We start from the raw sequence: 17,625 nt of genomic DNA on the forward strand, positions 1-17,625 counted from the left end.
TCACCCACCACTGCAACAGTCCATTGTCATAAATTTAGGCCCAGCACTAGTGTTGAGCGGCATGTCCCATATTCGAATTCGCGAAATTTTGTGAATATTCGAAAGAATATTCGTAAAATATTCGCGATTATTCAAATTCGTTATTATTTCGCATATGCGATAATTCGAATTATCGCATAATACATATGCTATGCAAAATTCACATGTGCGCTAATGAAATCGCCTTACGAAGATTCGCAACTCAATTCAATCACTAATGTATGAATGCAATGCCCTTTGCCTCTGTTCTGGGACAAGTGTAGATATTCGCATGTGCGCTAATAAAATCGCCTTACGAAGATTCGCACCTCAATCACTTTCTAGGGAATGTGAGACTTTTGGGAATCAATCGAGATACAGTGGGGGGTGATGACAGTAGTTGACAGAGTACAGATCAATGTAATCTGTAAGGTGGAAAGTAAAATAAAAAATACGAATATTCGTAAATCGAATTTTACGAAGTTCTACGTATTCGCGAATATGGTGCTATACTATATGAATGCACAGGCCTTTGCCTCTCTGTTCTGGGGACAAGTGTAGATATTTGCATTTGCGTTAATAAAATCGCCTTACGAAGATTCGCAGCTCAATTCAATCACTAATGTATGAATGCAAAGCCCTTTGCCTCTGTTCTGGGACAAGTGTAGATATTCGCATGTGCGCTAATAAAATCGCCTTACGAAGATTCGCAACTCAATTCACTAATGTATGAATGCAAAGCCCTTTGCCTCTGTTCTGGGACGTGCCGATATTCGCATGTGCGCTAATAAAATCGCCTTACGAAGATTCGCAGCTCAATTCAATCACTAATGTATGAATGCAAAGCCCTTTGCCTCTGTTCTGGGACAAGTGTAGATATTCGCATGTGCGCTAATAAAATCGCCTTACGAAGATTCGCAACTCAATTCACTAATGTATGAATGCAAAGCCCTTTGCCTCTGTTCTGGGACGTGCCGATATTCGCATGTGCGCTAATAAAATCGCCTTACGAAGATTCGCGCCTCAATCACTTTCTAGGCAATGTGAGTAAGATCTGAGCTGTTGGACCTTTGGGAAACAATCAATTATATGTGTACTGTAATTTTGTGGGGGGGGGGGGGAAACAAAAAACGAATATTCGTTTTTACGAATATATAGCACTATATTCGAAATATTCGCGAAATCGCGAAGTTGCGATATTCGCGAAAAAAATTTGCTTTTCGAATATTCGCGCTCAACACTACCCAGCACCCAGGCAGAGGAGAGAGGTCCCGTAACAGAGAATCTGGCTTCATGTCAGCAGAGAATCAGTCTTCATATCATAGCAGAGAATCAGGCTTCACGTCACCCACCACTGTAAGAGTCAATTTTCATAAATTTAGGCCCAGAACCCAGGCAGAGGAGAAAGGTCCCGTAACAGACAATCTGGCTTCATGTCAGCAGAGAATCAGTCTTCATATCATAGCAGAGAATCAGGCTTCACGTCACCCACCACTGCAACAGTCAATTGTCATAAATTTAGGCCCAGCACCCAGGCAGAGGAGAGAGCTCCCGTAACAGAGGATCTGGCTTCATGTCAGCAGAGAATCAGTCTGCATGTCATAGCAGAGAATGAGGCTTCACGTCACCCACCACTGCAACAGTCCATTGGCATATATTTAGGCCTAGCACACAGGCAGAGCAGAGAGGTCCCGTAACAGACAATCTGGCTTCATGTCAGCAGAGAATCAGTCTGCATGTCATAGCAGAGAATGAGGCTTCACGTCACCCACCACTGCAACAGTCCATTGGCATATATTTAGGCCTAGCACACAGGCAGAGCAGAGAGGTCCCGTAACAGACAATCTGGCTTCATGTCAGCAGAGAATCAGTCTGCATGTCATAGCAGAGAATGAGGCTTCACGTCACCCACCACTGCAACAGTCCATTGGCATATATTTAGGCCTAGCACACAGGCAGAGCAGAGAGGTCCCGTAACAGACAATCTGGCTTCATGTCAGCAGAGAATCAGTCTGCATGTCATAGCAGAGAATGAGGCTTCACGTCACCCACCACTGCAACAGTCCATTGGCATATATTTAGGCCTAGCACACAGGCAGAGCAGAGAGGTCCCGTAACAGACAATCTGGCTTCATGACAGCAGAGAATTAGTCTGCATGTCATAGCAGAGAATGAGGCTTCACGTCAGCCACCACTGCAACAGTCCATTGGCATATATTTAGGCCCAGCACCCAGGCAGAGGAGAGAGGTCCCGTAACAGACAATCTGGCTTCATGTCAGCAGAGAATTAGTCTGCATGTCATAGCAGAGAATCAGGCTTCACGTCAGCCACCACTGCAACAGTCCATTGTCATAAATTTAGGCCCAGCACCCAGGCAGAGGAGAGAGGTCCCGTAACAGACAATCTGGCTTCATGTCAGCAGAGAATTAGTCTGCATGTCATAGCAGAGAATGAGGCTTCACGTCAGCCACCACTGCAACAGTCCATTGGCATATATTTAGGCCTAGCACACAGGCAGAGCAGAGAGGTCCCGTAACAGACAATCTGGCTTCATGACAGCAGAGAATCAGTCTGCATGTCATAGCAGAGAATCAGGCTTCACGTCAGCCACCACTGCAACAGTCCATTGTCATAAATTTAGGCCCAGAACCCAGGCAGAGGAGAAAGGTCCCGTAACAGACAATCTGGCTTCATGTCAGCAGAGAATCAGTCTTCATATCATAGCAGAGAATCAGGCTTCACGTCACCCACCACTGCAACAGTCAATTTTCATAAATTTAGGCCCAGAACCCAGGCAGAGGAGAAAGGTCCCGTAACAGACAATCTGGCTTCATGTCAGCAGAGAATCAGTCTTCATATCATAGCAGAGAATCAGGCTTCACGTCACCCACCACTGCAACAGTCAATTGTCATAAATTTAGGCCCAGCACCCAGGCAGAGGAGAGAGCTCCCGTAACAGAGGATCTGGCTTCATGTCAGCAGAGAATCAGTCTGCATGTCATAGCAGAGAATGAGGCTTCACGTCACCCACCACTGCAACAGTCCATTGGCATATATTTAGGCCTAGCACACAGGCAGAGGAGAGGTTCATTCAACTTTGGGTAGCCTCGCAATATAATGGTAAAATGAAAATAAAAATAGGATTGAATGAGGAAGTGCCCTGGAGTCCAATAATATATGGTTATGGGGAGGTAGTTAATGTCTAATCTGGACAAGGGACGGACAGGTCCTGTGGGATCCATGCCTGGTTCATTTTTATGAACGTCAGCTTGTCCACATTGGCTGTAGACAGGCGGCTGCGTTTGTCTGTAATGACGCCCCCTGCCGTGCTGAATACACGTTCAGACAAAACGCTGGCTGCCGGGCAGGCCAGCACCTCCAAGGCATAAAAGGCTAGCTCTGGCCACGTGGACAATTTAGAGACCCAGAAGTTGAATGGGGCCGAACCATCAGTCAGTACGTGGAGGGGTGTGCACACGTACTGTTCCACCATGTTAGTGAAATGTTGCCTCCTGCTAACACGTTGCGTATCAGGTGGTGGTGCAGTTAGCTGTGGCGTGTTGACAAAAGTTTTCCACATCTCTGCCATGCTAACCCTGCCCTCAGAGGAGCTGGCCGTGACACAGCTGCCTTGGCGACCTCTTGCTCCTCCTCTGCCTTGGCCTTGGGCTTCCACTTGTTCCCCTGTGACATTTGGGAATGCTCTCAGTAGCGTGTCTACCAACGTGCGCTTGTACTCGCGCATCTTCCTATCACGCTCCAGTGCAGGAAGTAAGGTGGGCACATTGTCTTTGTAGCGTGGATCCAGCAGGGTGGCAACCCAGTAGTCCGCACAGGTTAAAATGTGGGCAACTCTGCTGTCGTTGCGCAGGCACTGCAGCATGTAGTCGCTCATGTGTGCCAGGCTGCCCAGGGATAAGGACAAGCTGTCCTCTGTGGGAGGCGTATCGTCATCGTCCTGCCTTTCCCCCCAGCCACGCACCAGTGATGGACCCGAGCTGCGTTGGGTGCCACCCCGCTGTGACCATGCTTCATCCTCATCCTCCTCCACCTCCTCCTCATCCTCGTCCTCCTCGTCCTCCAGTAGTGGGCCCTGGCTGGCCACATTTGTACCTGGCCTCTGCTGTTGCCAAAAACCTCCCTCTGAGTCACTTCGAAGAGACTGGCCTGAAAGTGCTAAAAATGACCCCTCTTCCTCCTCCTCCTCCTCCTCCTCCTGGGCCACCTCCTCTTCCATCATCGCCCTAAGTGTTTTCTCAAGGAGACATAGAAGTGGTATTGTAACGCTGATAACGGTGTCATCGCCACTGGCCATGTTGGTGGAGTACTCGAAACAGCGCAACAGGGCACACAGGTCTCGCATGGAGGCCCAGTCATTGGTGGTGAAGTGGTGCTGTTCTGTAGTGCGACTGACCCGTGCGTGCTGCAGCTGAAACTCCACTATGGCCTGCTGCTGCTCGCACAGTCTGTCCAGCATGTGCAAGGTGGAGTTCCACCTGGTGGGCACGTCGCATATGAGGCGGTGAGCGGGAAGGCCGAAGTTACGCTGTAGCGCAGACAGGCGAGCAGCAGCAGGATGTGAACGCCGGAAGCGCGAACAGACGGCCCGCACTTTATGCAGCAGCTCTGACATGTCGGGGTAGTTGTGAATGAACTTCTGCACCACCAAATTCAGCACATGCGCCAAGCAAGGGATGTGCGTCAAATTGGCTAGTCCCAGAGCTGCAACGAGATTTCGCCCATTATCACACACCACCAGGCCGGGCTTGAGGCTCACCGGCAGCAACCACTCGTCGGTCTGTTGTTCTATACCCCGCCACAACTCCTGTGCGGTGTGGGGCCTGTCCCCCAAACATATGAGTTTCAGAATGGCCTGCTGACGTTTACCCCGGGCTGTGCTGAAGTTGGTGGTGAAGGTGTGTGGCTGACTGGATGAGCAGGTGGAAGAAGAGGAGGAGGAAGCCGAGAAGGAGGAGGTGGCAACAGGAGGCAAAGAATGTTGCCCTGCGATCCTTGGCGGCGGAAGGACGTGCGCCAAACAGCTCTCCGCCTGGGGCCCAGCTGCCACTACATTTACCCAGTGTGCAGTTAGGGAGATATAGCGTCCCTGGCCGTGCTTACTGGTCCACGTATCTGTGGTTAGGTGGACCTTGCTACAGATGGCGTTGCGCAGTGCACACTTGATTTTATGGGATACTTGGTTGTGCAGGGAAGGCACGGCTCTCTTGGAGAAGTAGTGCCGGCTGGGAACAACATACTGTGGGACAGCAAGCGACATGAGCTGTTTGAAGCTGTCTGTGTCCACCAGCCTAAATGACAGCATTTCATAGGCCAGTAGTTTAGAAATGCTGGCATTCAGGGCCAGGGATCGAGGGTGGCTAGGTGGGAATTTACGCTTTCTATCAAATGTTTGTGAGATGGAGAGCTGAACGCTGGCGTGTGACATGGTTGAGACGCTTGGTGACGGAGGTGGTGGTGGTGGTGGTGTTGGTGGTACATCCCCTGTTTGCTGGGCGGCAGGTGCCAACGTTCCTCCAGAGGCGGAGGAAGAGGCCGAGGCGGCAGCAGCAGAATAGGCCGAGGCGGCAGCAGCAGAAGAGGTAGCAGGGGGAGCCTGAGTGACTTCCTTGGTTTTAAGGTGTTTACTCCACTGCAGTTCATGCTTTGCATGCAGGTGCCTGGTCATGCAGGTTGTGCTCAGGTTCAGAACGTTAATGCCTCGCTTCAGGCTCTGATGGCACAGCGTGCAAACCACTCGGGTCTTGTCGTCAGCACATTGTTTGAAGAAGTGCCATGCCAGGGAACTCCTTGAAGCTGCCTTTGGGGTGCTCGGTCCCAGATGGCGGCGGTCAGTAGCAGGCGGAGTCTCTTGGCGGCGGGTGTTCTGCTTTTGCCCACTGCTCCCTCTTTTGCTACGCTGTTGGCTCGGTCTCACCACTGCCTCTTCCTCCGAACTGTGAAAGTCAGTGGCACGACCTTCATTCCATGTGGGGTCTAGGACCTCATCGTCCCCTGCATCGTCTTCCACCCAGTCTTGATCCCTGACCTCCTGTTCAGTCTGCACACTGCAGAAAGACGCAGCAGTTGGCACCTGTGTTTCGTCATCATCAGAGACATGCTGAGGTGGTATTCCCATGTCCTCATCATCAGGAAACATAAGTGGTTGTGCGTCAGTGCATTCTATGTCTTTCACCGCTGGGGAAGGGCTAGGTGGATGCCCTTGGGAAACCCTGCCAGCGGAGTCTTCAAACAGCATAAGAGACTGCTGCATAACTTGAGGCTGAGACAGTTTCCCTGGTATGCATGGGGGTGATGTGACAGACTGATGGGGTTGGTTTTCAGGCGCCATCTGTGCGCTTTCTGCAGAAGACTGGGTGGGAGATAATGTGATTGTGCTGGATCCACTGTCGGCCACCCAATTGACTAATGCCTGTACCTGCTCAGGCCTTACCATCCTTAGAACGGCATTGGGCCCCACCATATATCGCTGTAAATTCTGGCGGCTACTGGGACCTGAGGTAGTTGGTACACTAGGACGTGTGGATGTGGCAGAACGGCCACGTCCTCTCCCAGCACCAGAGGGTCCACTAACACCACCACGACCATGTCCACGTCCGCGTCCCTTACTAGATGTTTTTCTCATTGTTATGGTTCACCACAACAACAAATATATTATTTGGCCCAATGTATTGTATTCAAATTCAGCGGGATATAAATTTGAGGCCTAGTATTTAGGCGCTGGGTGACCGGTATGGATTTAGTGACAGAATTAGACTTGGAAATGCACAGAAGCGTGTGTGTGTGAAGTTATTCTGAATGACCCAATGTGCACCTTGAATATTATATACCCTTTTAGGGATAGATTTCAAATAGCTCTGATATAGCAGAAACCACTAAATTATGAAATTGCTAAATTGGGAATTGTACTTCAACCCAGAACAAAAAATGTGCTTTGACGGACACTAAATATCTTGCCCAGCAACAACAGTACAGCGGTGGGTAACGAGAGATTTAGAGGGAATTAAATTTGAGGCCTAGTATTTAGGCGCTGGGTCACCGGTATGGATTTAGTGACAGAATTAGACTTGGAAATACACAGTAGCGGGTGTGTGTGAAGTTATTCTGAATGACCCTATGTGCACCTTCAATATTATATACCCTTTTAGGGATAGATTTCAAATAGCTCTGATATAGCAGAAACCACTAAATTATGAAATTGCTAAATTGGGAATTGTACTTCAACCCAGAACAAAAAATGTGCTTTGACGGACACTAAATATCTTGCCCAGCAACAACAGTACAGCGGTGGGTAACGAGAGATTTAGAGGGAATTAAATTTGAGGCCTAGTATTTAGGCGCTGGGTCACCGGTATGGATTTAGTGACAGAATTAGACTTGGAAATACACAGTAGCGGGTGTGTGTGAAGTTACTCTGAATGACCCTATGTGCACCTTCAATATTATATACCCTTTTTGGGATAGATTTCAAAGAGCTCTGATATAGCAGGAACCACTAAATTATGAAATTGCTAAATTGGGAATTGTATTTCAACCCAGAACAAGAAATGTGCTTGAACGGACACTAAATAACTCGCCCAGCTACAGCACTAGGGACAGATTTAGCTGGATATAAATTTGAGGCCTAGTATTTAGGCGCTGGGTGACAGGTATGGGTTTAGTGACAGAATTAGACTTGGAAATACACAGTAGCGGGTGTGTGTGAAGTTATTCTGAATGACCCTATGTGCACCTTCAATATTATATACCCTTTTAGGGATAGATTTCAAATAGCTCTGATATAGCAGAAACCACTAAATTATGAAATTGCTAAATTGGGAATTGTACTTCAACCCAGAACAAAAAATGTGCTTTGACGGACACTAAATATCTTGCCCAGCAACAACAGTACAGCGGTGGGTAACGAGAGATTTAGAGGGAATTAAATTTGAGGCCTAGTATTTAGGCGCTGGGTCACCGGTATGGATTTAGTGACAGAATTAGACTTGGAAATACACAGTAGCGGGTGTGTGTGAAGTTATTCTGAATGACCCTATGTGCACCTTCAATATTATATACCCTTTTTGGGATAGATTTCAAATAGCTCTGATATAGCAGGAACCACTAAATTATGAAATTGCTAAATTGGGAATTGTACTTCAACCCAGAACAAAAAATGTGCTTTGACGGGCACTAAATAACTTTCCCAGCTACAACAGGACAACGGTAACGAGAGATTTAGAGGGATTTAAATTTGAGGCCTAGTATTTAGGCGCTGGGTGACAGGTATGGGTTTAGTGACAGAATTAGACTTGGAAATACACAGTAGCGGGTGTGTGTGAAGTTATTCTGAATGACCCTATGTGCACCTTCAATATTATATACCCTTTTTGGGATAGATTTCAAATAGCTCTGATATAGCAGAAACCACTAAATTATGAAATTGCTAAATTGGGAATTGTACTTCAACCCAGAACAAAAAATGTGCTTTGACGGACACTAAATATCTTGCCCAGCAACAACAGTACAGCGGTGGGTAACGAGAGATTTAGAGGGAATTAAATTTGAGGCCTAGTATTTAGGCGCTGGGTCACCGGTATGGATTTAGTGACAGAATTAGACTTGGAAATACACAGTAGCGGGTGTGTGTGAAGTTACTCTGAATGACCCTATGTGCACCTTCAATATTATATACCCTTTTTGGGATAGATTTCAAAGAGCTCTGATATAGCAGGAACCACTAAATTATGAAATTGCTAAATTGGGAATTGTATTTCAACCCAGAACAAGAAATGTGCTTGAACGGACACTAAATAACTCGCCCAGCTACAGCACTAGGGACAGATTTAGCTGGATATAAATTTGAGGCCTAGTATTTAGGCGCTGGGTGACAGGTATGGGTTTAGTGACAGAATTAGACTTGGAAATACACAGTAGCGGGTGTGTGTGAAGTTATTCTGAATGACCCTATGTGCACCTTCAATATTATATACCCTTTTAGGGATAGATTTCAAATAGCTCTGATATAGCAGAAACCACTAAATTATGAAATTGCTAAATTGGGAATTGTACTTCAACCCAGAACAAAAAATGTGCTTTGACGGACACTAAATATCTTGCCCAGCAACAACAGTACAGCGGTGGGTAACGAGAGATTTAGAGGGAATTAAATTTGAGGCCTAGTATTTAGGCGCTGGGTCACCGGTATGGATTTAGTGACAGAATTAGACTTGGAAATACACAGTAGCGGGTGTGTGTGAAGTTATTCTGAATGACCCTATGTGCACCTTCAATATTATATACCCTTTTTGGGATAGATTTCAAATAGCTCTGATATAGCAGGAACCACTAAATTATGAAATTGCTAAATTGGGAATTGTACTTCAACCCAGAACAAAAAATGTGCTTTGACGGGCACTAAATAACTTTCCCAGCTACAACAGGACAACGGTAACGAGAGATTTAGAGGGATTTAAATTTGAGGCCTAGTATTTAGGCGCTGGGTGACAGGTATGGGTTTAGTGACAGAATTAGACTTGGAAATACACAGTAGCGGGTGTGTGTGAAGTTATTCTGAATGACCCTATGTGCACCTTCAATATTATATACCCTTTTTGGGATAGATTTCAAATAGCTCTGATATAGCAGAAACCACTAAATTATGAAATTGCTAAATTGGGAATTGTACTTCAACCCAGAACAAAAAATGTGCTTTGACGGACACTAAATATCTTGCCCAGCAACAACAGTACAGCGGTGGGTAACGAGAGATTTAGAGGGAATTAAATTTGAGGCCTAGTATTTAGGCGCTGGGTCACCGGTATGGATTTAGTGACAGAATTAGACTTGGAAATACACAGTAGCGGGTGTGTGTGAAGTTACTCTGAATGACCCTATGTGCACCTTCAATATTATATACCCTTTTTGGGATAGATTTCAAAGAGCTCTGATATAGCAGGAACCACTAAATTATGAAATTGCTAAATTGGGAATTGTATTTCAACCCAGAACAAGAAATGTGCTTGAACGGACACTAAATAACTCGCCCAGCTACAGCACTAGGGACAGATTTAGCTGGATATAAATTTGAGGCCTAGTATTTAGGCGCTGGGTGACCGGTATGGATTTAGTGACAGAATTAGACTGGGATATGGCCAAAAAATGAACAGACTATTGCTGGTTAAATGCACTTGGTGTGACAGCTTCACCCTGATGTAGGCTTTAGCCAAAAAACAACCACACCATTGAGGGTTAAATGCACTTGGTGACAGGCGCAGCTTGCCCCTGATTTTGTATATGGCCAAAAAATGAACAGACTATTGCTGGTTAAATGCACTTGGTGTGACAGCTTCACCCTGATGTAGGCTTTAGCCAAAAAACAACCACACCATTGAGGGTTAAATGCACTTGGTGACAGGCGCAGCTTGCCCCTGATTTTGTATATGGCCAAAAAATGAACAGACTATTGCTGGTTAAATGCACTTGGTGTGACAGCTTCACCCTGATGTAGGCTTTAGCCAAAAAACAACCACACCATTGAGGGTTAAATGCACTTGGTGACAGGCGCAGCTTGCCCCTGATTTTGTATATGGCCAAAAAATGAACAGACTATTGCTGGTTAAATGCACTTGGTGTGACAGCTTCACCCTGATGTAGGCTTTAGCCAAAAAACAACCACACCATTGAGGGTTAAATGCACTTGGTCGCAGCTTGTGCTGGCGCACCACAAGACACAAAATGGCCGCCGATCACCCCAGAAAAATGAGACTGACAAACGGTCTGTGCAGCCTAAAAACAGTGAGCAATTGAGGATCAGCAGCTCAATGATCCACAGCTGCAGATCGATCAGTTAATCAAGTCCTTTGGAGGAGTTAATCTGCCTAATCTCGCCCTACTGTCGCAGCCGCAACCTCTCCCTACGCTAATCAGAGCAGAGTGACGGGCGGCGCTATGTGACTCCAGCTTAAATAGAGGCTGGGTCACATGGTGCTCTGGCCAATCACAGCCATGCCAATAGTAGGCATGGCTGTGATGGCCTCTTGGGGCAAGTAGTATGACGCTTGTTGATTGGCTGCTTTGCAGCCTTTCAAAAAGCGCCAAGAAAGCGTCACAAAAGCGCGAAGAAAGCGACGAACACCGAACCCGAACCCGGACTTTTACGAAAATGTCCGGGTTCGGGTCCGTGTCACGGACACCCCAAAATTCGGTACGAACCCGAACTATACAGTTCGAGTTCGCTCATCCCTAATTGTGACCAATTGCCTTCAGAAGTCACCTAATTAGTAAATAGAGTCCACCCATGTGTAATTTATTCTCAGTATAACTCCAGCTGTTCTGTAAAGAACTCAGGGGTTCATTAGAGAAAAATCTAATACATTTAAGTTTGTGGGTGTAACGTGAAAAAATGTGGAAAAGTTCAAGGGGTATCAATACTTTTTCAAGGCACTGTATATGACATAATAAGCTATAGTACCTGAGAATATATGTTAAAAATCATAGCAATCCCACAAAACTCCTATAAAGGGGCTGACTCACTTTGAAAGAGTTATAAAATCCCTCCCCTCCCAATTTTCCTAGACCCTTCTAGGAGCAGGAGGGTAAAAATTGGTGAGTCATATCACATTCTACTCAATGCATCAACACAGTACAGGCACCATCGTAGAGTACAGTTGATGCTCAATATTGCCAACTGATATTTCCACTTCAGGATGTAGTAGTGTAAGTCATGCAAAAATGCTGCGGTTACTGCAATTCTGTAGAAGATAGAATGTAAGGCTCAATATAGCTAGTCATCTACTACTACTAAAACTATGGTTTAGTAAAAGTGATTGCCTCTGGACTAGATGTACTTGACTGTTGTGTACATCTAGTATACCTTTTAGCTGTGTTTTTACTCTGATTGTGATTGAATTATCAATTTTACAATTTTAAATTTTTACTTAGTTTGCAGGGTCCATCAACTTTGGTGTGTGAAGCTTCTGGTAACTGGAGTAGCCAGCATCCATCCTGTCAACTTGTGAATTGTGGACCTCCTCCAGTTGTTAGGGATGCCATTTCCAAAGGACGCGACTTCACTTTTGGAAACAAAGTGACATACACTTGTAAAGAAGGGTAAGTCAGTCTCTAGTTTTGGGGATGCAAACCATATTATGTCAACTGGCGGCATGTGAGCCTCGCTTAACATATGCACTTGAAGCAATCATACATGGTCTCAACTGGAAACAATCTTAATGACAAATTTGTCTAATCTGTTTTTCTTAACTTTAAAACTAATGGACCCCAGCACGCTTTCTGAAACTGGCAAAGGTGGGTGCACGTCCGGATTATGTTCTGTAGCTCCACCTCAAGAACTGTAGATATCACACAAATTTTAGACAGCACTCCATGATAATGATGATAGAAAGTCATGATTTATTTCATATTATTTCAGCCGGACACAGTGGTAAATAGGTTGCTTGCAGGTTGCTTGCAACGTTTCGGGCTAACATACGCCCTTCATCAGGCACAGGACCACAGGTTAGCGCCGGAAACATCTAACCTGTGGTCCTGCTAGTGCCTGATGAAGGGCATATGTTACTCCGAAACGTTGCAAGCAACCTGCAAGCAACCTATAAAACAAAACATGCAATGCAACAGCTCCCTGCAAACCAAATAAAGTACAACAATGCATAATGATTGCTAGTGCTATACTTATAAATTAGAGATGCTTGGCAAATCATTTTGTACAAAATTATTTGAGCCCGTCTGCCACACATCAAGGCGATCTCTGTAAGACGGGTTCCTAACACTAAATTCTACCTGTTATGTGCCATGACGGCTACCATACAATTCAGGGAGTGTAGGTTCCACATGCATGCTGGGCCTGCTATAATTTCTGTCATTTTTGGTGCCAAAATGGCCTCCATTATATCCAAGGAATGCTGGTACCAACATGCATGCCGGGCCCACTCCACACCACTCCTGGTGCCAAATATAATGGAGGCCATTTTGGCACCAAAAATGACAGAAATTAAAGTAGGCCCAGCATGCATGTGGAACCTACACTCCCTGAATTATATGGTAGCCGCCATGGCACATAACGGGTAGAATTTAGTGTTAGTAACCCGTCTTACAGAGATCGCCTTGACGTGTGGCAGACGGGCCTTATATAATTATGTACAAAATGATTTGCCAATCATCTCTAATTTATAAGCATAGCACTTGCAATTATTATGCAATTTTGTACTTTATTTGGTTTGCAGAGAGCTGTTGCATTGCGTGTTTTGTTTTACAGTGTTGCTCTCAGCCATAGCAACGTGCCCCTGCGCATTGGGATGTGCTGACTGACCCCCTTTTTCTTTGCAAGCAACCTATGTACCACTGTGCCCGGCTAAAATAATATGAAATAAATCATCACTTTCTATCATCATTATCACGGAGTGCTGTCTGTTTTTCTTAACATTTTTGGTACTTTATGATTGGTAGTCATTTATGGTTCAGATAAATGTCAAGCGCATATCAATTTACAGAATATTATATCAGCCTAAAAAAAAATCATACATTTACTGCTTGCACATAAATATGTAGAATTTATTACCACCTACTCTAGATTATTCCTATACAGTGCAATAAAATATCTAAGAAAATAACCATGTATTTAAAAACAGCAACTTCCCTTGGTTGTGGTAAATGCCCAACCCTAAACACTATTGTCTTCTTTTTTCATCTAATTAGATACAATTTTTTATATTTTTCTGAGATATGTATTTTCCAGTTGTTGTTCCATTCTAATAACTAGGTTTCACACAGAAATCATAGGGTTTCATAGCAGGCTGTTAATAAGGCATAGTTGGACATGGCATTGTTTTCTGTAACTTTTCTAAGACTTCCTTTAAAACCTATTTTTCTTGTGACATTTTTTAGGCCACACTTAGAGCATGCTGCGTTTTACAAAACAGATGTCACTGAACCAAAAAGTAAACTAACAATAAAGAAAAACACCTTAAAAATGCACTGTTTGTAGTGCAACTGATGCTAAGCTGGCATTTGGCTGCATCTGTTTTTGAAAAAAAAAATGCTGTGAAAACACAACAAAAATAGCTTTTTTCGCAAAATATTATGAGTTAAACCATTGTTATAATGACTGATATTGTTAACATTCTGTGCGACCCAGTTGCACGGCAGAAAACATGTTATTCATCCCAAATGTTATATTTTTAAATGCATTTGTTATAAAACTGCCATTGTAAATGACAATGTTGTGGATGCCTGCAGCCACCACTAGAAGGAGATCTGTCCATATGAATTTGTACAGTTATAATAAAGCTCAATAGGAGCTTAATAATTCTACATAGAGTGAGCAATCCAAGCTATGGCTTCAGGAAATTCATTTGACTATATCAAACAGTGAAAACAGCTTTGTGTCAGGCCTCCTAATAACCCCTATAGCTGGTGGTGGGTCTGCCGATGTTATGTAGAGGAGCTGGCTTACATTTAGACCATCCCCTTCCCTGCCCATGCCACGCCCACTTTTTATACCCGGTGTGAGCTGGGAATAGTCGCAGATTGTGACTGCATATTTCTAGATAATAAATGATTGTATTGACGAATGCACATTCAAACCTTTAACCCCTTAAGGACCAAGCTCATTTTCACCTTAAGGACCAGGCCATTTTTTGCAAATCTGACCAGTGTCACTTTAAGTGGTGATAACTTTAAAACGCTTTGACTTATCCAGGCCATTCTGAGATAGTTTTTTCGGCACATATTGCACTTCATGACACTGGTAAAATGAAGTAAAAAAATAAAATAAAAAAATACCAAATTTACCAAGAATTTGTAAAAAATTGCAAATTTCCAAGTTTCAATTTCTCTACTTCTATAATACATAGTAATACCTACAAAAATAGTTATTACTTTACATTCCCCATATGTCTACTTCACAACATTTTATTTTGTGGGGATGTTACAAGGCTTAGAAGTTTAGAAGCAAATCTAGAAATTTTTTACGAAATTTTCAAAAACCCACTTTTCAAGGACCAGTTCAGGTCTGAAGTCACTTTGTGAGGCTTACATAATAGAAACCACCCAAAAATGACCCCATTCTAGAAACTACACCCCTCAATGTATTCAAAACTGATTTTACAAACTTTGTTAACCCTTTAGGTGTTCCACAAGAATTAATGGAAATTAGAGATACAATTAAAAAATTTCACTTTTTTGGCAGATTTTACATTTTAATAATTTTTTTCCAGTTACAAAGCAAGGGTTAACAGCCAAACAAAACTCAATATTTATGGCTCTGATTCTGTACCTTACAGAAACACCCCATATGTGGTCGTAAACCACTGTATGGGCACATGGTAAGACACAGAAGGAAAGGAATGTCATGCGGTTTTTGAAAGACAGATTTTGCTAGACTGTTTTTTTGGACACCATGTCCCATTTGAAGCTCCCCTGATGCACCCCTAGAGTAGAAACTCCATAAAAGTGACCCCATCTAAGAAACTACACCCCTTAAGGTATTCAAAACTGATTTTACAAACTTTGTTAACCCTTTAGGTGTTCCACAAGAATTAATGGAAAATAGAGATACATTTTCAAAATTTCATATTTTTGGCAGATTTTACATTTTAATAATTTTTTTCCAGTTACAAAGCAAGGGTTAACAGCCAAACAAAACTCAACATTTATGGCTCCGATTCTGTAGTTTACAAAAACACACCATATGTGGTCGTAAACCACTGTACGGACACATGGTAGGACGCAGAAGGAAAGAAATTCCATACGGTTTTTGAAAGGCAGATTTTGCTAGACAGTTTTTTTGGACACCATGTCCCATTTGAAGCCCCCCTGATGCACCCCTAGAGTAGAAACTCCATAAAAGTGACCCAATCTAAGAAACTACACCCCTAAAGGTATTCAAAACTGATTTTTTGATCGTTAACCCTTTAGGTGTTCCACAATAGTTATTGGCAAATAGAGATGAAATTTCAGAATTTCTATTGTTTGGCAAATTTTCCATTTTACTTTTTTTTTTTCAGTTACAAAGCAAGGGTTAACAGCCAAACAAAACTCATTATTTATGGCCCTGATTCTGTAGTTTACAGAAACACCCCATATGTGGTCATAAACTGCTGTACGGGCACATGGCAGGGCGTAGAAGGAAAGGAATGCCATACGGTTTTTGGAAGGCAGATTTTGCTAGACAGTTTTTTTGGACATCATGTCCCATTTGAAGCCCCCCTGATGCACCCCTAGAGTAGAAACTCCAAAAAAGTGACCCCATTTTTGAAACTAGGGGATAGGGTGGCAGTTTTGTTGGTACTATTTTAGGGTACATATGATTTTTGGTTGCTCTATATTACACTTTTTGTGAGGCAAAGTAACAAAAAATAGCTGTTTTGGCACCATTTTAATTTTTTGTTATTTACAACATTCATCTGACAGGTTAGATCATGTGGTATTTTTATAGAGCAGGTTGTCACGGACGTGACAATACCAAATATGACAACTTTTTTCGGTTGTTTGTTTCAGTTTTACATAACAAAGAATAAAAAAAAAAAAAGATTCTTTAGTGTCTCCACATTCTGAAAGCCATAGTTTTATTTATTTTTTGGGTGACTGTCTTGTGTAGGGGCTCATTTTTTTCGGGATAAGATGACGGTTTGATTGGCACTCTTTTGGGGTGCGTATGACTTTTTGATCTCTTGCTATTACACTTTTTGTGATCTAAGGTGACAAAAAATTGCTTTTTTTACACCGTTTGTATTTTAAATTTTTTACGGTATTCACCTGAGGGGTTAGGTCATGTGATATTTTTATAGAGCAGGTATTTACGGACACGGCGATACCTAATATATATACTTTTTTTTAATGTAAGTTTTACACAATGATTTAATTTTTGAAACAAAAAATAAATCATGTTTTAGTGTCTCCATAGACTGAGAGCCATAGTTTTTTCAGTTTTGGGGCGATTATCTTAGGTAGGGTCTCATTTTTTGCGGGATGAGATGACGATTTGATTGGGGTGCGTATGACTTTTTGATCGCTTGCTATTACACTTTTTGTGATGTAAGGTGACAAAAAATGGCTTTTTTTACACCGTTTTTTTATTTTTACGGTATTCACCTGAGGGATTAGGTCATGTGATATTTTTATAGAGAAGGTTAATATGGACGCGGCAATACCCAATATATAAATATTTTTTTTATTTATGTAAGTTTTACACAAAGTTTTGAAACAAAAAAAATAATGTTTTAGTGTCTTCATAGTCTGAGAGCCATATTTTTTTCAGTTTTTGGGTGATTGTCCTATGTATGGGCTCATTTTTTGCGGGATGAGGTGATGAGGTGACTGTTAGATTGGTACTATTTTTGGGGGCATATGCCTTTTTGATCGCTTGGTGTTTCACTTTTAGTGATGTAAGTTGACAAAAATGGCTTTTTTATACACAGTTTTTATTTTTTATGGTGTCTATCGGATGGGGCAAATCATGTGATATCTTTATAGAGCCATTCGTTACGGACGTGGCGATACCTAATATGTGCTTTTTTTTTTTTTTTTCTATTAGAAAATCCGGGGAATGGGGCGTGTTTTTTTTTTTGTTTACTTGAAACTTTATTTTTTTA

General features: G+C 43.2%; 1 protein-coding gene across 3 annotated transcripts in view; it reads left to right on the forward strand.

The window, feature by feature from the left end:
• The window catches only part of SVEP1 (sushi, von Willebrand factor type A, EGF and pentraxin domain containing 1), a 250,409-nt gene that overhangs the window by 133,796 nt on the left and 98,988 nt on the right, over positions 1–17,625 (forward strand). For all 3 annotated transcript variants that reach the window (XR_006387049.1, XM_044271731.1, XM_044271743.1), the window contains exon 20: positions 11,960–12,127. Coding sequence is in view for 2 of the 3 variants with exons in the window: in XM_044271731.1 (XP_044127666.1) it covers positions 11,960–12,127 (168 nt within the window). In the remaining variant the exon portion in view is untranslated. The remainder of the gene's footprint in view (positions 1–11,959; positions 12,128–17,625) is intronic.

Source organism: Bufo gargarizans, chromosome 1 (assembly GCF_014858855.1).
Source record: "Bufo gargarizans isolate SCDJY-AF-19 chromosome 1, ASM1485885v1, whole genome shotgun sequence".
Lineage (NCBI taxonomy): Eukaryota > Metazoa > Chordata > Amphibia > Anura > Bufonidae > Bufo > Bufo gargarizans.